At 52.6% G+C, this 20,390-nt stretch overlaps 1 protein-coding gene across 1 annotated transcript; it reads right to left on the bottom strand.

Moving 5' to 3' along the window:
• Positions 1 to 202: 202 nt before the first annotated feature.
• FAM210B (family with sequence similarity 210 member B) lies at positions 203 to 19,711 on the bottom strand. The gene is made up of 3 exons (XM_054980232.1): positions 19,061 to 19,711; positions 3,309 to 3,484; positions 203 to 437 (listed from the first exon to the last, which is right to left on the bottom strand). The coding sequence occupies exons 1-3, from the start codon at positions 19,472 to 19,474 to the stop codon at positions 221 to 223; spliced, it is 807 nt and encodes a 268-aa protein (XP_054836207.1). The 5' UTR covers positions 19,475 to 19,711; the 3' UTR covers positions 203 to 220.
• Between the last annotated feature and the right edge of the window lie 679 nt (positions 19,712 to 20,390).

Genomic DNA, 20,390 nt, shown 5'->3' with positions numbered 1-20,390 from the left:
TCGCCTTTCTGGATAGAAATCTGTATAGTACCTTAATTGTTAATCCATGTCTAGACTTGAAGAGAGCCCCCCCCTCAGCTTTTTATGTGAAAAACACACACCTCCTGCAGCACCCTAAGAATGCACTGTTCTGTGAGCACAGAAGGCTGCCACCACCACACCCAGTTTTCAAAGGCTTATAATAAGAAATGAGGAGTCAGTCTGTTCTCCTAATATTTAATCAAGGGTTTGGAGCCGGAGGTTTGAAGATGCCCGTCTTCCGAAAATATCTGACTAGGAATGGCACCGAGACTAAAGTGATGCTGATTCGGACCGGAGCAAACAGTTTGTGGATAGCGTAGGCCAATACAAAAGTGCTTGTCCCAGCAGCCAGCTTGGATTGTACAAGAGCTTCGTCAAATCCCAGCTTGAAAAGCAGTGCAGTCATATCCACTCCACTAAAGCGGGGGAGGGGGGGGAGAGAGAAAACAAACGACGCTGTTAAAATGCTCAAGCTTTAAAAAAAGACTTAAGTCATACTACTACAGGAAGATATACTATACACTGGCTGCTTCCACACACGTTGGATAATCCACTTTCAATACTCTAGTGAAGATTTGAAACTGATTTTCCATGTGTGGAACAAAAAATCCACTTCTAAAGGATTACGAAAGTGCATTGAGAGTGCATTATTCAACGTCTGTGGAAATGGCCACTGCCTCCTTTCCTGTTCAAGGGATACAGGTGGGTTTTTTTCTGGGAAAAGAGGTGGCGGAACTCTCAAGAGGGAAATGAGGAAGAAATACATGGGATTCTTTGAAATAATATTATTTTCAAGCACTATTACCAAGTACTTTCAAGAGGTTCCGTACCTCTGTTCCACTGCGTTCCCCCTGAAAAAAAGCCCTGGATACAGGTTCAAATTCCCACACTGCTATAAAGTTTACGATGTGACTGAGCTACTGTAGCCCTGTTCACAAGTTAAAGTCAAGCAACTCATGTGCAGTGTACACTTTATTTTTCTTTCTTTATATACACACCGAGTAATTCGCATTTATATTCAATTCAGGTACAGCTGAATGGGTGATATGAACTGCACATTTATCCAGGTATTGATCTCTGGTTTTATTTGTAAAGTGAATTTGCTTTGACTCTTTCTTACAAACACATGTACAACCAGGAAGTACATGTGTTCACTGTAACCTGTGACCCGGACTTCACTCTCTACCTCACGGGGCTGCTGTAAGGATAAAATAGGAGGAAGAGAGGACCGTGCACACTGCTCTGAGCTCCTTAAAGGCAGAGTAGGATAGAAGTGTGATAGCTGCAGTAGGAGTCTGTCTCTTGCCGGCCTACTTAACTAAGCATGCAGCCTTCCTCCAGAAAACGGACCACTTCTATTGGAAGAAGGCATTGCACTTTAGCAGAGGAGAGTAGTCAATACAACCCAGCATAAACTGGAATAAGGTAAATTCATGGACTCATCAGCTAAAAGTGAGACCTGCGTTCAAAGGCAACATTCCTTGGATCCCTTTCTGCAGAGGACAAACAAATTGCATTTGGTAAACATCTCCCCCCCACCCCCGCCGCCAGTCTCAACTATCTGAGGACAGGGTGAATTGCAGAAGCACAATCCGAGGAGTTCAGTTGGATTCTTGCCTGTCCTGCAGCTAACTGATAAGAAACAGTGAATATACAGCCCACAAGGAGTTAAGCATTACATATTTATTGAGGGCCTTTGGACTCACCATTCCCTCTAGAATTTGTCGGAATTGTTTGTAACTGGAAAAAGAAGCCAGCATTTAAAGGAGCAGCGGGTTGAGACACAAAACTGGTATATTCTAACACTGGGGAAACGAAGCCATCAAAGGGGAGCAAACGGAAAACCACACCAATCTGCAGGACTTTATGTCAATTAGTCTTTCTTAGTTAAAACGGCTCCTCACACACACATAATCGCCACCCCAAAATTCACTCTGTTGCAGGCAAAGAATGATATATTTATATTAGGATTTCCCCCCAATGACCCATGCAAAGGCTTGTGTTGAAATAAAAGGGGAGGAAAGGACTGTGTGCATCATCCGTTTTCTTCTTTGCCTAAAGATTTTTAAATAAAGCTGATGGGCTATGAGTGCAAGACAGTGTCTTTACACTGTGTGGAATAGGGACAGGCGACTCCTGGCTTGAACGCAACACTGGTTGCATTTTGCTTGGCATCCAGGGCCAGACCCCCACCCAAGCAGCCCATGCAGTGGTAGTACTGTGGGGGTCCGCCGTATGGGAGAAGGCAAGAAGCAGTCATCACCTCTCAGACATGCACAAGGTGAATTCTTGCGATGCTGAATGCCGCTGCTGACTTGCTCCTTGTCTGTCTTCATCTACAACCCTTGTCTTCATCTACAACCTTTGTCTCACCCCCTACCCATTCTGTTTGCTGGCATACTAATACCTTCACAGCTAGATGTTGCTTTTTTTGGCACTTGGGCCAAAAAAAAAGTTGCCCGTTCCTGGTGAAAAATGTATGACCTGTTCCCACAAAATGTAAAGATGTTCACTACCTACAATTTTATGCCACTCTTCCTGAAAGGAGTTCAAGGTGACATAAGATGGTTCTCCCTTCCCTAGTTTATCTTTGCAGCCATCTTTTGGGTAGGTTACAGTGACTAGCCCCAGTTTACCCAATGAGCTTCGCTGCAGTGTGTGGATTTGAATTCAGATTGCCACATCCTAGTCCGGCATGCCAAACATAGCACAACACTTATTCTAGTTAAGATTAGGCAAGCAGATGGAGAACAGATAAAGGATATTAATTACAATACCTAAGAGGCATTTTTAGAGCAATAGGCCCCACCATAGTGCCTGCCGTTGTGTTTCCTGGTGCTCACATCTTTATTCCCCATATCTCTACCCAAAAACAAAGAGACGGTCCTGATTTTTTTCCACTTAAGAGTAAGTAAAACCCAGGAGGCACTGCCTTTGCTCTGAAGGGAGCACTGAAACTACCACCTCCCTCAGAGGTAGACACTTGTCTTGTGTTGCAATTAATTGATTGACCCCTTCCCTCATAAAAGCCATTTTTTTGTTAGCCGTGGCAGCCATTTTGAGATGGTGGCCATTAAACGTTCTCAAAATTCTAATAGCACCCACACGCCCCCAAAGTTGTAGAGTCATCTAAGCTAGTTGTTAGAGGAAACCAGATGCTAGATTAGATAAGGTTTAGTCTGACTCAACAACTCTGCCCTCTCATTCAACAATCTGATGCAGGACAAAACATTATATGAAATACCCAGTCCCTCATAAACAATTATGGAACGCTATATAAACTATACCTTGACACAGCCAAGTAGAACATTCCCAGGGACATCAAGGAAATTCCAACATGGAAACCCACTGCTACTGCTCCATATTCCTTAAAAACTTTCTTCAGCTGCTGGGATTTGTTTGATTTCTTTCCGTTCTCCTTGCTAGGATCTGGTGCCTTGTTTTCTGGGGATCTGCTGATATCCTACAGATCAGGAAAGAAACGATGCTTTAATTCAAATGCATAGGCTGCGTTCAGGCATGGCATCAAGTCTGCATTATGTTTGCATGAGAAGGGAGGAGGAAGGCACGTGCATGAGCCCAGAAGCAAACTAGAGCTGTGTGCACGTGGGGGGAATGTGCTTGATGTGACGGCTGCAAACACAGCATTGTTTCTAGAGTGACAGATTTACAATTCTGACATCCATGCAGGAAACTCAACCTTCATTACTCATAGTACACACAGTGCTTCGTTCAAACTCTGGGCACATTTCTGCACAATAGTATCCCCCCTTAGCCACACTGTTAATCTGCTGGCAGAGGGGAAACCAACTGGCTCATCAGAGAACAGGCAGCCCTCCGTTTGACCTGCTCGCTGCCACCACAACTGTGCTGTCCTTCACTGTTTTGCACTGAGGTTACATTGATTTTTTAAAAAATCAGCAGGCTTGAGCATATTATTGGAAAGGTGAGATACTTTCAGGCCCCACTGCTGATTCATCTGGACAAAGGATGATCTCTTTATAGGGAGGCTATGGAGGTGTTGGGAAAGAGAAAGAACATATGGAGGGACAAAGCAGCAGGTAAAACCACAGGTTCAGTTCCTAATATCTCCAGTTAAAAGAAGTTCAGGGACCTCGCCTGGGAAAAATATCTGCCCAGGTCTCTGGAGAGTCCTGACAGTTAACGCATTTACAGTGAAATCCTAAGCAGAGTTACTCCAGTCTAAGCCCATTGAAATCAGTGGCCTTAGACTGGAGTAACTCTGCTCAGGATTTCACTGTCAGAGGGCCTAAGGGGCTGGCTTGGTGGGAGGCAGTCACCAGATTTACTTGAAAGGAAGGAAGGCAGACCCTAATTATACAGCTGAAAACTAAGAACAAAATTAAATTAATAAAGAGAATGAGAGAAGGAAAGAATTAGGTAATATGCTTAAAACAAAAATGTTGTTAATAAAAATGTTATTAGATATGAAGACAGATGGTAAAGATAGAATAAGATATTTCAACTGAAGTAAAATATCAAAAGTAGGTTTAGGTAAGTTCCATTTCAATGTATATATATATAATTTTTATTTTAGGTTTATGGGATTATAGCATATAACCTATGTTTGGAAATTGAAATAAAATTATAGAGAATTTTTTTTAAAAAGGAAGGTAAACTCTGAATGTAAGACACACTTGCACACGCACGCACTGGGCATAATTGTATCTTTTTTTTATTGCATACCTGGGGAGAAAGTCTAGTCTTGCATTTAAATAAATAATATAGATCTAGATTGTAAAACTTTTTAAAAAGCATAATAACTGGGATTTGAACCCACATCCATGGCTTTCTCCCAAAGAGCAGCAGGTCCCAGATCCAGAAGCGCCTCACTGATCTGCTTCTTACAAAGGCAACTGTGGAATCTAAATCTACTATGGGATTTTTTCCCCCCTTTGCTTCAAGCTTCAGTGGTTCAGCCAAACAGTGCAAACCCTATGGGAGAAGAGGAAGTGCTGTATCACCGCAGGCAGCATGACTGAGAACACAGAAAGCCATTTGACACCACTTAGAGCGAGAAACACTAATGTAAAATAACTCAGCGCTCCATAAAGACCTGCATTTCCAGCCCTGTTCTGTTATGCAATATGCTTGTAACACACACGGAAGATTCAGGAGATAGATCACTGGGGAACTGCTGTTTACGGCTTGCTGTCTATGAGCTAAGCGGTTCATTTGCAGAAATAACGCAGCTATTAGAAACAGATCTGGAAGAGTGAATTCAAGGCAGGTAACTGTATTGGGGCCAAACTGAATGAAATACTGGGAACCAATCTCTGGTGTGTTTTTTTTTATTGGAGGACAGCAGCTGGGGGAAGGGGGCAGAACCCTGGTTTGGATGGGAACCAAGACACAGGAGGAGAGGTTTAATTCTCTCCCCCCCCCATGCTGTTTCCCCAACTTCCAGTGAACACATGAAGATCCCTTATACCTAGTCAGACCATTGGGTCTCTCAAGTTCAGAACTGTTTACTGTAACTGGCATCAGCTCTCCAGGGCATCAGGCAGAGGTCTGTCACATCTACTATTACCTAAGCCTTTTAACTTGTAGCGAATAGCCGAATCTCACAGATATGATCTGACTCCTTCCCACCTGGACTTATGAGAAGACTAACTTTGCTCCTTTCTCTTAATATTGCCTCCGATGGTGCAGGGGATCGAACCTGGGAACTTCTGTATGCAATCCAGATGCTCCACCGCTGAGCCACATCCCCTCCCATAAATACCTTCAAGAGAAAACATTAGTTCTCAAATGCTCAAGATGCATTGTCCGAAGCAACATTAAGAGGAAGGAGCAAAGTTAGTCTTCTCATAAGTCCAGGTGGGAAGGAGTCAGATCGGATCTGTGGGATTAGGCTAATGGCTGGAAGTAATTTTAATACAGTTCTTGTGGGTCAAACTACACAAGATGTGTAATGCGCCAGTCGCTCAGATCACATAACTCATGGGCTTTTCAAGCATTTACTTAGAAACGAATCCCTAGCCAAGGCACAGTAGAAAGGCTAATTTGTTTCAATTAAAAAAAATCTCTCTCCAACAAAAGAGACTGTAGGATCTTTCACTTACGACTAGAAAGTCACGAGGAAAGGACAGATAGATGCTTCTCAGTTCAATAATGAATTTTGCAGAGGCTGTGCCAGACGGATACACAATGTGGTTCTCGTTCATTAGGACAATCTTTTGGAACAAAGTCTAAATGTGCACTGATGCGCAACGGCCACTCTCTGGATGATAGGCGGGCAATCGATCCCTCTCTTCACTCCCTTCCCCTAGTATATGGCCAAGCATTTTTCAAGCTGGGGCCCGCCTTTCCTTCACTTCTGAGGGCACCTGCACACTTAGAATAAGAAGGATAACATCTCCAGATCAGACCGGTGGCTACCTAGCAAGCCTGATTCCTGGTAAGCCCTTTTTCAAGAGGCAAACTGATGTTGTCATTATAGCAGGCAAGAATAGGGGATGGGGGGGAGATGCTAAAAGGAAGGCTTCTGAAGAGTTAGGCCCTGATCTGTGAAACCTTCTGTCAGAGGATGTTCATAAATACACATCTCTTTTATTTTGTCTGGAAGCAGCTCTCTGGGATCTCAGGTGGACCACTTCTACACGACCTACTACTTGTTTCTTGTAACCGATACAACGAGGATAGAACCTGGGTTCTTCCCCATGCAAAACAGATACTCTACCATGGAACCAAGGCCCCACCACCCACAGATTTGTATGATTAGGGTAAATCTTCTTTTAATTGGTGGTAGATACCATTGGGAGAAAATCTAATAATAATTTTCCATTAAGGAGATACATAGAGATAACATAATATGTTTCCAGCTCTCAGCTATTACTTCTTTATTCATATATTCCTAAGGTAAAGGTAAAGGTAGTCCCCTGTGCAAGCACCGAGTCATTAGAGACTCATGGGGGGACGTCGCATCATGACGTTTTCTTGGCAGACTTTTGTTATGGGGGGGTTGCCATTGCCTTCCCCAGTCATCTACACTTTACCCCCAGGAAAATGGGTACTCATTTTACTGACCTCAGAAGGCTGTAAGGCTGAGTCAACCTTGAGCCGGCTACCTGAACCCGGCTTCTTCCAGGATCAAACTCAGGTCGTGAGCAGAGCTTGGGCTGCAGTACTGCAGCTTACCACTCTGCGCCACGGGGCTCCTTTCATTCCTAAACGTACAACAAAACACACAAAAATGCTTTCCTTCTAACAATGACTGGTAACTTTTCTTTATTGAATTATAAACTATTTCCTGTACTTCCCCCCTGTATTTCAAAAAGGCACCTATCTCACAGTTTTGGTAGTAACTTTATGCATAACTTTGATCACAACAGAAAAGAATTCTGAGCTTTCTAATGCCACATATCCTGGCAAAAATAGCAGCAGCCTAAAACACTTTTTTGAACTGCTTGGGTAGATAATAACTTTCTCCATCAACCCCAAAATTTAGCACTACACAGGAAACTGGGAGATACTAAGGTTAGTAAAGCATCAAGAATCGAGTTTTGATAACAGGTAATTTATTTAAATCTATTAGTTATAAGGCAGAGGAGCAATCAACTAAAAATGCAATAGTTTTGTACTGCTAATGGTGGAGTCTTTCTCTAGCGCACAGCTGAGGAAGATTCTGCCCTTAGCAGAAGGAAATCACTGAAGCCAAACAAATGCATTTCTTAGTTTACTGCCTACAGTTTGCTGTTCCGTAGGGCACAGTAGGATTAAAACTGTGTTTGGGGGCAAGGGTCCAAAAATGTAAACCAGCAGTCATAAAATGTGACTATGGGGGGAGGGGAGACGGAGATTCTGCTCAACAACAACAATATTTTTTTGAGCTATCACTTGCAAACACAATGCCCCTAAAAACAATTTCCTCATCATATTTGAAACTTTTAGCAACAACACGGTCACACCAGAGGCTCCGATGAAGCCAGCCAAGAGAGGAGCAGGTGCTAAAAGCCTACAGACTGGTAGGTGGTCTAAAAAGGAGGGAGGAGAAAGGAAGCCATGTCAAGAGCTTTAAGTGATGGGGATTGGCAGTTGTTCAACTTCTTACTGTAGCACTCTTCTCCTGCACTTCTGCTCAAAATAGCAAGTGCTTCCATCTGAAAGGAACCAGGCCAGCAATTTAAGTGACACAATGACTCTACAACTGCTATTGACTTCCATCACGAATGGCAATGAGAGGGAAGGTGAAGATTTGGGTCATCAACTCTGTCCAAAGCACAACCAAGCAGGTTTTAAAGTTCAAAAGAGCAATCTTTCCAAGAGAAAACAAAGCCCACAGACCTGGACATTTGCACTAGGCAATTCCAGTGGAAAGACATATAAAGTAGAAAGATCAGTAAGTGAAATAACAACCAATACACCTATCTGAAGTCAGGTTAATATGAGCTACTTTGACTTACAAAAAGGAGGGGCATTAATTTATTTATAGTCCGCCTTTCTCATTGAGACTCACGACAGATTACACAGAGAAAGACAATATAGTCAACAGGATGGCACATCCAACCAACAATGCAACAGGACATGCATTGTAGAAATCTGGAATCAACCAGAAATCTGAAAACAGAACTGAAGTGAAAATATTAGAATTAACATAAATGATGCAAAAATTACACAGTAGGGTCCCACTTACAACAACAGGCAGCACAAGCTATACACAGTAGTACAGCCTACAGTACCTAAGCATGTACTTAAGTCTTTTTCTAAACCGTTTTGTATGGTACAACAGTATTAGGTAACGGTACTCCCCTGTGCAAGCACCAAGTCATTACTGACCCATGGGGGGGACACTGCATCACGACGTTTTCTTGGCAGACTCTCCTGGCTCCCCTCTTGCTTTTCCTGGATTTTCTTATCTCCCTCATTTTTCACGTTCTCTGCCTGTCTTCCTAGACTTTTCTCTAATTTGCCCCTTGGAACTCTGTTTTCCTGCCAAAATTGCCTAGGCCAACGCTCTAGTGCTTTCGTTGCTAGGCAGTCCCTCAGTTATGAATATAATCTTGCAAGATCTCAGTTTGCTCTGCTTTGGGGAAATTTCAACCCTGGAATTTCATTCCTTTTTGAATATTTCTTTATATATATATATATATATATATATATATATATATATATATATATATATATATATATATATATATATATATAGTCCGAGGACGGGCGAGGCACCCTCGGACTTTGGCCGTCCCCCCTCCCCCCGACGGAGACTCCGGCCCCACTCACCTCGAGCCAGGGGCCGGGGGACTGCGAGAGGCTGCGGCGGCGGCGACGAGCCCAGGCGCTCGAGAGGCGGCGGCGGCGGCGAAGAGCCCGGGCGCTCGAAAGGCCGTGGCGGCGGCGGAGAGCCCGGGCGCTCGAGAGGCCGCGGCGGCAGCGAAGAGCCCGGGCGCTCGAAAGGCCGCGGCGGCGGCGAACAGCCCGGGCGCTCGAGAGGCCGCGGCAGCGGCAGAGAGCACGGGCGCCCCGACGGCCGCGGTGGCGGCAAGGGACCCGGGCGCCCCGGGAGCGCCGGGGAGCGGGGCAGCCGTGGGACGGCGGCAAGGGAGGCCGGGAGCAGGAGAGGGCCGCCGGAGGCGGGGCGGGGCTGCCTGGGGCTGCCAGACGCCGGCGCAGGCACCCGACGCCCGCACGGGCAGCGGCCAAAGGCTGCGGGGCGGGGGAAAGGGCTGGCCCACCCAGGACGGGAGAGCCAACCAGGAGCCCACCAAACGGCCCGAGCTACGCAGGGGGAGGCGGAGGCGGCCACCCCCAGTGAGGGAAGGAGGCAATAGGCTGGGGGAGCCAGAGGGGGGCGAGGCAACCCTGCAGACTCCCCACCAATGGGGCAAGGGGAGGTGGGTGAATTGGGCGTGGCCGCAGGTGGCCCAGGTGGTGGGCATGACGCTGGGAGGAGGGTCCTGGGAGCGGGGGTGGAGCTGAGGCGGGGGGAGGAAAAAAAGGGGATTTAAGGAGGCTCCGGAGGCAGGTCGAGGAGGAAGGAAGGAAGGAGAGTGGTGAATGCACCGAGTGAGAGAGAGGTGCACTTGACGCTGGTGAAGGAGGCCAGACTGCCCTGAACAGTACAGGGGCAGCTGGCCCGAGTGGAGCCACGTGCTGGCCGGTGCCACAGGTGCAGACAAGGGCCGCCCGAGAGTCTGAGGCCGCCCGGGAAGGAGCCTCCGACGCCCTGAGTACCCCCCCCTTTGCCCCACCGAGGCCCCGGGACGGACCCGCGGGGACCAGCCCCCCCAGACCCCCCGCCGCCACCGCCAGGGGGCGCTCCGCGGCCTGACACAGTGGTGGAGAATGCAGGCACGGATCCTGCCATAAGACGGTCAAGGCCCTGCCTGCCGACCCCGCCGGGGTGGACAAGACTCCGTGGGTACCTCCACCCAGCGACCCTCCGCCCCCGACCCCCGAATCAGACCTCACGCCGGACCCAGAAGCGGCAATGGACCCTGCGGCCACCGGACCGGCGGGTGGCCAGGGCCAGCCCCCGGCCCCACAACCGGTGGACCTGGGCCAACTTGGACAGTGGATGGCGGAGCAACAGGTCAGGCTCCTGCGGGACATGACGGCGCAGCAGCAAGAGTCGCAAGCCACGTTGCTCCGTGGTTTGGCCCAGGCCTTTGGATCCAACCCAGGTCCACCCGCCCTAGGACACCTGCGAACGGCCCCGTTTCAGCTGACCAAGCTGGGGGAGGCCGACGAGATCGACGCATACCTAGAGACGTTCAAGCGCACGGCGGAGGCCGCCCAGTGGCCGCGGGGCCAATGGGCATTCATCCTGGGGCCGTACCTGACCGGGGAGGCCCAGGCAGCCCTGAAGGCGCTGCCCAAGGAGGAGGGCGCTGACTACCAACGGCTGAAGGTGGCCATCCTCGATCGATATGAGGTGACGCCGGACTCTTACCGCCAGAAGTTCCGGGCCATCACCTATAAAAAGCTCGAACGCCCCAGGGCCCTGGTCAACTCGCTGGGAGATGCTGCGTACCGGTGGTTGCGGCCTTCTACGGAGGGGGAAAAGACGATCGTAGACCAGGTAGTCTTGGAACAGCTGCTCAACATCCTCCCCCCCAAGGCCCGCCAATGGGTGGCGTGTAGCCGTCCCGGGAGTCTGCGGGAAGCTACAGTCCTCCTCGAGAACTTTGTCGCGGCCGCGGACCCCCGGGAGGGCCCCAGGGACCTCCCGCCGGGAGCGCGAGGGGGAGGGACCCCGCACCGCCCCATGGAGACCCCGCGCCCAGGGCGCGCCCGCTCGGGAGACGCCCGGCCCCCGCCAGGGGCCCGTCCGGCCTCCAGTAATGACCACCGGCCGGGAGGGGGCCTGGGGCCGACCCTCGCCGGGGCCCAGTCCAGCGACAACTCCGAAAGGCCCGCGGGACCCCGAAGACCGAGGGCCTTGCTTCAAGTGCGGCCAGAGGGGCCACTTCATCCGGGATTGCCCCCTGATGGAGTGCGACACCGGCTGGGAGGAAGCGTACCCGGTGACAGCCTGGCTCCCGCGGCCCCCCCCCCGCTACTGATATTGGTCGAGCTGGCCGGCCGGCGCCTATCGGCTTTCTTGGACAGTGGCAGCTCATTGTCCATGATTCGTTCTCGGCTACTGCCCCAGAACCTGCCCGTCGTCCGCTTGACATCGGTAGCCTGCTTCCACGGCCACTCGGAGACCTATCCCGTGGTACGGGTACCCTTGACATGCCGAGGCCAGACCTGGGAGGTGGAGTTGGCCTGTGTCCCGGCCCTGCCATATCCGGTCCTCCTCGGGCGCGACGCTCCCAGCTTCCATCAGCACCTGCAAGCGGCGAGGGGCCCGGAGGAGGTGCTGCCGGCAGGTGCATCGGCAGACGAGGGAGCCTCAGGATCCCCAGGCTCCCACCCCAGGCAGGGGCCGGAGCCCCCGGACTGGTCCGTGGACCCCAGCTTCGCCGCCTGCCAAGCAGACGACCCCACGCTTGAGGGCCTCCGGGACGCGGTGGCGGTGAGTGAGGGAATCGTGAGGGACATCCGGCGGGCAGGGAGGGTACCTCGGGTAGTCCAGGAAGGGGGCGTGTGGTACCGCATCACGATGGCCCGGGGTGGCGAGGTCCGACAGCTCCTGGTTCCCCAAGGCTACTGCAAGGAGGTTCTGACCCACGCGCATGACCACAGCTGGGCCGGACACCAGGGCCCTGCCAACACCCTTGCCCGGGTGCTAGCCCGGTTCTTCTGGCCCTCAGTGGCACACGACGTGAAGACCCACTGCCGAACCTGTGAAGTCTGCCAGCGGACGTCCAGCCGCCCGCCCCCTCGGGCCCTGCTGGCCCCACTGCCAGTGATCCGGAACCCCTTCGAGCGAGTGGCCATGGATTTCGTGGGACCCCTGCCAAGAACCACACGGGGTTGCCGGTTCCTGCTCGTCCTGGTGGAGTACGCCACCCGGGACCCAGAAGCCATACCCTTGCGGACCATGCAGGCGCCCGGGGTGACACGCGCCCTGGTCCGATTCTTCGCCCAGGTGGGCATCCCGAAGGAGTTGGTCACAGACTGTGGCACCCCGTTCACGGCCGCCCTCACGCGCCACCTATGCCGGACCATGGGGGTACGACAAATCTTTACGTCGATATACCACCCCCAAACGGACGGCTTGGTGGAGCGGTTCAACCAGACACTCAAGCAGATGCTGCGGCGCCTGGCCCACGACCGCCCCAGCCAGTGGGACCTCTTCGTGGACCCCCTGCTCTTCGCCGTCCGGGAGTCCCCCCAGGCCTCGAGAGGCTTCACCCCCTTCGAGCTGGTCTACGGGCGCAACCCACGGGGGATCCTGGAGGTGATGGAGGGCCACCCGGCGACTCAGACGGCCCCACAGGAGAGGCCCGCCCCGGAGTACGTGCGGGACCTCCAGGAGCGCCTGGAAACAGCAAGGGAGCTGGCGAGGCAAAACCTAGAGAAGGCCCAGGCCGCCCAGAAGGCCCGTTATGACCAGGGAACCCGGGTCAGGACCTTTCGGGAAGGGGACCGCGTCCTAGTCAACCGTAGGGTCTTTGGACCCGCCCGGCAGGGCGACCCATGGTAAGGCCCCTACCCTGTCAAGCGGGTGCTGGGGACCCACTCCTACGAGGTCCAGTACGGCCCCTCCCCGCATCAGACCAAACGCCTTCACGTCAACGACCTCAAGGGGTGGCAGGAGCGGCCCCAAGGGGCTTGCCAGCTGGCGGACGACCCCGCCGACCCCCCGGCCGGGGAGCTCCCCTGGACAGACCGGCGGCCGGAGGAAACCATGCCGCGCCTGGATGGCGCCCTGGGGCCCATACAACGGCGGCAGCTGCAAGACCTCCTGAAGAGTTTGCCGGGCTGCTTCTCCACTCGACCAGGGTGCACCCGGCTGGCCGAACACACCATCCCCACGAACCCCGGCCAGGTCGCCCGGGCCATGTGGCGACCCCTGCCTTGGAAACAGTGGGAGACGGTGGCCCGGGAAGTAGAGGAGATGCTATGATTGGGCGTAATACAGCCCTCGCACAGCGAATGGCGCAGCCCTATTGTCCTGGTCCCGAAGCCAGACGGTTCTGTTCGGTTCTGCGTCGACTACCGAGAGGTAAACAAGGTGGCCAAGTTCGACGCGTACCCCATGCCGCGGGCGGACGTGCTGATCGACCAGCTGGGGGCCGCCCGCTACCTCTCAGCCTTAGATCTCACCAAGGGATACTGGCAAGTCCCTATGGCCCCCGGGGACCGCGAGAAAACCGCCTTCGCCACGCCCCAGGGCCTGTTCGAGTTTCTAGTTATGCCCTTTGGGCTGCATGGGGCGGCCGCCACTTTCCAGCGGCTGGTCGACCGCGCCCTCGGCCAGTGCCAGGGGTTCGCCACAGCATACATAGATGACATCCTCATCTACAGCCCCGACTGGCAGTCCCACCTACGTCACCTCCGCCAAGTGCTACAGGCCCTCCGCGGCGCAGGGCTACGGGCCAACCCCACCAAAAGCCGACTCGGATTCCAGGAACTGAAATACCTCGGCTTCCTCGTGGGGCGGGGACAGTTGAAGCCCCTCCCGGACAAGGTGTCCACTCTGGAGGCGTGCCCCCTGCCGAAGACCAAAAAGCTGCTGAGGGGGTTTCTAGGGCTGGTAGGCTACTACAGCAAGTTCATCCCCCAGTACGCTAGCAGGGCCAGTCCCCTGACGGACTGCCTGCGGAAGGACCAGCCCAACCAAGTCCAGTGGACATCCCAGCGGCTACAAGCCTTCCACGACCTCAAGACGGCTCTGGCCGGGTCACCCGTGTTGCGCAACCCCGACTTCGATCGGCCCTTCCTCCTCCAGACAGACGCCTCTAATAGCGGCCTCGGGGCGGTCCTGTCGCAGGACTACGACGGGCAGGAGCACCCAATCTTATTCGTCAGCCGGAAACTTCAACCAGCCGAGCAAAAGTACGCCGTCATAGAGAAGGAGGCCCTTGCGGTCAAGTGGGCTGTTGGAACGTTGCAGTACTACCTCGCCAACAACCCCTTTACCCTCGTGACGGACCACGCCCCCTTAGTCTGGATGTCCCGCCTGAAAGACCACAACGCCTGGGTGCTGAGGTGGTACCTGTCTCTTCTCCCCTTCAGCTTTTCGATCCGGCACCGCCCAGGGAAGTTGAACGCCAATGCCGACTTCCTGTCCCGGATGTTCACCAGCGAGGTACCGCCCGACGCAACGCCAAGGGGGGGTGTGTGTCCGAGGACGGGCGAGGCGCCCTCGGACTTTGGCCGTCCCCCCTCCCCCCGACGGAGACTCCGGCCCCACTCACCTCGAGCCAGGGGCCGGGGGACTGCGAGAGGCCGCGGCGGCGGCGACGAGCCCAGGCGCTCGAGAGGCCGCGGCGGCAAAGAGCCCGGGCGCTCGAAAGGCCGCGGCGGCGGCAGAGAGCCCGGGCGCTCGAGAGACCGCGGCGGCGGCGGAGAGCCCGGGCGCTCGAAAGGCCGTGGTGGCGGCGAAGAGCCCGGGCGCTCGAGAGGCCGCGGCAGCGGCAGAGAGCACGGGCGCCCCGACGGCCGCGGCGGCGGCAAGGGACCCGGGCGCCCCGGGAGCGCCGGGGAGCGGGGCAGCCGCGGGACGGCGGCAAGGGAGGCCGGGAGCAGGAGAGGGCCGCCGGAGGCGGGGCTGCCTGGGGCTGCCAGACGCCGGCGCAGGCGCCCGACGCCCGCACGGGCAGCGGCCAAAGGCGCGTGGCGGGGGAAAGGGCTGGCCCACCCAGGACGGGAGAGCCAACCAGGAGCCCACCAAACGGCCCGAGCTACGCAGGGGGAGGCGGAGGCGGCCACCCCCAGTGAGGGAAGGAGGCAATAGGCTGGGGGAGCCAGAGGGGGGCGAGGCAACCCTGCAGACTCCCCACCAATGGGGCAAGGGGAGGTGGGTGAATTGGGCGTGGCCGCAGGTGGCCCAGGTGGTGGGCATGACGCTGGGAGGAGGGTCCTGGGAGCGGGGGTGGAGCTGAGGCGGGGGGAGGAAAAAAAGGGGATTTAAGGAGGCTCCGGAGGCAGGTCGAGGAGGAAGGAAGGAAGGAGAGTGGTGAATGCACCGAGTGAGAGAGAGGTGCACTTGACGCTGGTGAAGGAGGCCAGACTGCCCTGAACAGTACAGGGGCAGCTGGCCCGAGTGGAGCCACGTGCTGGCCGGTGCCACCGGTGCAGACAAGGGCCGTCCGAGAGTCTGAGGCCGCCCGGGAAGGAGCCTCCGACGCCCTGAGTACCCCCCCTTTGCCCCACCGAGGCCCCGGGACGGACCCGCGGGGACCAGCCCCCCCAGACCCGCCACCGCCACCGCCAGGGGACGCTCCGCGGCCTGACATATATATATATATGTATATGTATATATATGTGTGTGTATATATATGTCTGTGTATATATGTATGTATATATATATGTATATGTATATATATGTATATATATGTATGTGTATGTGTGTGTGTATGTGTATATATATATGTATGTATGTATGTATGTATGTCCATCTGCTTGTGGTTTAATTAATATCCTTTTTCTATATCTCATCTTATTATCCCAAATCCTTACTCTTAAAAATCAAAACCACAAATCATTCATTCATTTTTCTTAGTCTCTTGCAAAAAGTCTATAAAGGGTTTCCAATTTGCCATGAATATAGACAAGCGTTTTGTCTCTAATTAGTGCAGTGAGTTTGGCCATCTCAGCTAAGTCCACCATCTTTCCAGTCCAATCTTCCAATGAAGGTAGATCCTTGCTCTTCTTTTTTGAATATTTCACCAAACCAGGGGATTCTCCTAGATCTGTAGAAAAATCCCATGCTTGTACATTGGATTTACTAATTCACATTTTCTTGGCCAAGCCCATGCAGGTACAAAGCCTGCTGAAGGAAAATCAGCATGGCTTCTGCAAATGGAGGTCTTGCTTTTCCAGCCTTTGGGAGTTCTTTGAGAAAGTGAATAAACATGTGAATAAAGGTGGCTGGTAGACAGCATATACTTGAACTTCCAAAAGGGCACCTCACCAAAGACTCTTGAGGAAGCTTAGCCGTGATGAGATCTTATAGAATCTTATAGATTCAGAATTGGTTAAAAGACATGAAGCAGAGAGCAGTAATAGATGCACAGGTTCTCACAATGGAGGGCATTTGAGCCCAACAAGAATTGTTACTGGGACAAGTGCTATTCAGTTTGTTCATACATGATCGGGAATTGGGAGATTAGCAGTACAGTGGCCTAGTTAGCAGATTATTCAGGATGGTGAAAACCAAAGTTAATTGTGAAGAACGACAGGCAGATGGCATGGCAAATGAAGTTCAGCGTACTTAAGTTCATGGTGGCACGTACTGGAACAAAAAATCCTAAATCTTCTCTTATGGGGTCTCAACTGGCAGACACAGACATCTTACACTGGCAGACATGAGAAATCTTACATGAGAACACTCAAGCGTAGGGAGACACCATGTTAGCCGGGAAGCATAGTTTAAAAAGACAGCCAAAAGCACTGTCAATTTCACCTCTCTCTCTCTCTCTGGGAGGGTAGTTTAAAAGACAGATCCAGCAAAGATAATTCCTCAGAAGGTGTGTTAATTTCATCTTTGCTGGGAAGGCTCTGTCAATTTCACCTCTACTTCAGAGAAGCACAGATGAAATTAACAAAACCTCTAAGGAGCCATATTTGCCAGTTCTGTCTTTTTAAACTATGCTTCCTGGCTAACATTGCGTCTCCCTACACTTGAGTGTTTCCCTCAGAGAGGGAAAGATATCTGAGTGTCCTAGTGGATAGCTCAATGAAAAAGTTGTCTCAGTGTACAGCAATAGTGAAAAAGCTCCATGCTGAGGATTTGGAAAGGGACTGAAAATAAAACATCCATAATAATAATGCTGAGAAGTTTTTGCACATTTCTTTGGTTGTCAGAAATGTGATTCATGTGCATATTAACACTTCAAAACTGCTACAGATGTGAGCATTTGAAAAGTCACCAGGGGTTCTCACATTTCTATATTAACAAGCAACATTCTGCAAACACGATATGAGAAAAACTCAAATGAGCATTCACAGATAGGGAAGTTGTGGAAACTGCAGTAAGAGTATAGATGGCTCTAAGACCCTGTCATTTCCATACTGTGCAGGATGAAGCCAGAAAGCAAAGGGTCGAGAAGATGACATTGCATAGCATCTATTCCGTAATGACCTTACTTGCTCCCTCTTAATCTTTAATTTTTAAAGCTACATAACTGGGTTAAAGAATTGTAAAACATGGATTCCCCAGTCCTCCCTTCCCTTTTCTTTGCTGCTTTTTCCTTCTGCAGGAGCAGCACTCTTAATCCATGTTAGGGACTTAATTGTATTAAGAAATGGTAATTTTTCTGGATTAAAGTATTCTAATGCACAGGTACGCAATTTCTACGCAGGACATGTGCTTGCCCCAACAGTGCTGCAGAAGCGCCAAAGGATCTTGCTCAGGGAGAGAGCCAGTTTACTAATGAACAACACCCAGAGAAGAAAGGAATGGAAAGAGAGATACACAATGCACGGATTAAGGAAAGTCAAGTGTTGGCTGAGCCCAGCCCTAAAGCACATGAAGAAATAAAGCTGGTGTAATACAACAGCTAAGAGTATAAAGGCCTCTGCCATGAACTTGAAAGGAAGGAGTTCCCCAGTGCTTTGCAGAAGCACACACAAAATACATTTTCCCTCTTATCAAATTAAAAATGTATGTGTGTATTTCTGGTCAGTACAAAGCAAACTCCCTCCCTGCCTATATGGGGGTGATAATACTGAGCTGCTTTACAACACTGTTGTACCGATTACTGGCATGATACGATGCACAGACCTAACCGTCAAAAATGCTACATAAATACCACCGTTGATTATAGTAACTCAGAGGGAGTGTAACTGAATCCTCAAGTGCCCTTCTGCCCACCAGGCAGCAGTGGTTACTATAAATATTTCAGAAAGAGGTGCTAGGGCTTAAACTTGCCTGCCCAGTTCCCTGTTTCAGATGTCTAGAAGAGGCTGGCTGTGGTTAGGGAGAAAGCATTCTGCACTTGTTCAGAGACTTCTTCATGGCTCTCACGGTTGTTGAACACCACCTCCAGGGGCGGCATCAGCACAAAGTGAGGTAGGACAGCTGCCAGGACTTCCAGTAGGGACCACGGCTACTGCCCCCCTACTCACACATCTCTGACGCCTGTACTCACAGCCTTCCACTGCCTGCTTGCGAGAGCTTTGCCACATCTGTTTCCAGCTGCATATGCTGCCTAGCGTGGCTGGAGAAGGGCATTTGGCCTCTACACACAACATCAGCATTTCTGGTGGCCCTGGCAGTGGCACTCCTAGCTGCACCCACCACCGTCCGGGAAAAGTGTGCCAGCAGCGTGGGTAGCTGTGACTGCAAGTGGTGGGAGAGCTTGCAGGTGGGCAAAGGACGGACGCACAGGCAGGTGAGGGCATGTGGGCGAGAGGACAAGGAGAGCTCTGAGTAATGGGCATGCGGGGCGGATCCTTGGCACTCTCTGCCCAGACCCCAACCAGCCCTGACCCCCCTCCCAGGCTGAGCCCCTTCACCCACCTTCTGCGAGCCGAGGCTGCTTCTGCCTCCCCCGGCGGGCAAGTCGCTCCCGGTTGCTCGCAGGGCGGCGTCGGTACGCAGCCGATGCGGGCCGGCCGCTTCTCCTCGTGGCTGCCGGAGAGGAAAGAGCAGGAGGCACAGTTGCTTTGCCCCTTTGCAGCCCGGCCAGAAGCCGAGCGGGAGCGGGGGCGTGCGCCCTCCCCGCCAGAAGGCGACCGGCGGCGGGTCCCTGCTGCGCGCAGCCTGCTCTCCCGCTGCCGGCCGAGGCTGCACCTGGCTGCTGAGGAGCCACACGGCAGCCCGCAGGCTGCTCCTGCCGGCCGCTTCCCTTAAGGCGACGCTCTTGGCTACAGCCCGGAGCAGCCCCGGGGGGAAAAGCGCGTGCAGAGCGCAGGGCTGGCCTAGCCCGTGCATGGCCGCCAGGAAGGCGCCTTCCGCCGCTCCGATCCGGGCCACGGCAGGCGGCAGATCAGGCCCCGCGAGAGAGTGGGAAACAGCCTGCCACCGCCCGGCGAGGGCGGGCAGGCAGGCACGCACCCTCCTCCTTAAAGGGCCAGCGCCGCCCGTCCTGCCAGAAGCGCAGGGCCGGGCCAGGCGAGGCTCCAACGTGGGACGCGCATTTTCAGTGCAACCCTAACCAAAGTCACTCCGTTCTAAGGCCATTGGTTTAAACTGGAGTAACTGCGTAGCATTGCATGGTTTACAGGCCTGATGGGGTTCGCTTCCAAGCCTGGCCTGGAGTCCTGCCCACCTCCCCCCGTCGCCTGTGCCTGGGCTTGCCAATCTCCAGGTAGGACCCGGAGATCTCCCGGAATTGCAGCTGATCTCCAGGTAACAGAGATCAGTTCGCCTGGAGAAAGCAGCTGCTTTGGAGGGTGGACTTTATGGCATTCCACCCTTCTGAGCTCCAGCTCCTCCCCAGGCTGCATCCCTAAAATCTCCAGGAATTCCCCAACTCTGAGCTGGCAACCCTACGAGTGCCGGATGGGCGCAGTGTGTAATTCAGCAGGAAGGGAAATGCACTTTGCACTGCTAGAAATGCGTGAGAACCCATTTCGCGTCTGATCCTATTCTGCAGAAAGAGGAATGGGTTTAGAGGGAAAACCCTATCCTCCAGGTGAAAAGCAGAGAGGCGGCTTGGTTAGAATATCAGGACAGTCCAGGAGGATTTGAGTCCGGCGCCACCTTAGAGACCAGCAACATTTTCCAGGTGTAAGCTTTTGAGTGTCACAGCTTCCTTCAACAGACTCTCAAAAGCTCAAACCCTGAAAATCTTTTTTTTTTTTTAGAAAATTTTTATTGGTGAGTATACTTTTCAAATTCAATACAT

This window comes from Eublepharis macularius, chromosome 5, assembly GCF_028583425.1.
Source record: "Eublepharis macularius isolate TG4126 chromosome 5, MPM_Emac_v1.0, whole genome shotgun sequence".
Taxonomy (NCBI): Eukaryota; Metazoa; Chordata; class Lepidosauria; order Squamata; family Eublepharidae; genus Eublepharis; species Eublepharis macularius.
This window is presented reverse-complemented; position numbering and strand designations above follow the sequence as displayed.

What these genes read in the sequence shown, in the direction of transcription:
- FAM210B (XM_054980232.1), bottom strand. Translation starts at nt 19,474, where the DNA reads ATGCACGGGCTAGGCCAGCCCTGCGCTCTGCACGCGCTTTTCCCCCCG. An exon ending in GCAGCCTCGGCTCGCAGAAG is followed by an intron (nt 3,485 to 19,060) that starts GTGGGTGAAGGG and finishes CCTGATCTGTAG; the next exon opens with GATATCAGCAGATCCCCAGA. An exon ending in TTCTACTTGGCTGTGTCAAG is followed by an intron (nt 438 to 3,308) that starts GTATAGTTTATA and finishes CCCCCGCTTTAG; the next exon opens with TGGAGTGGATATGACTGCAC.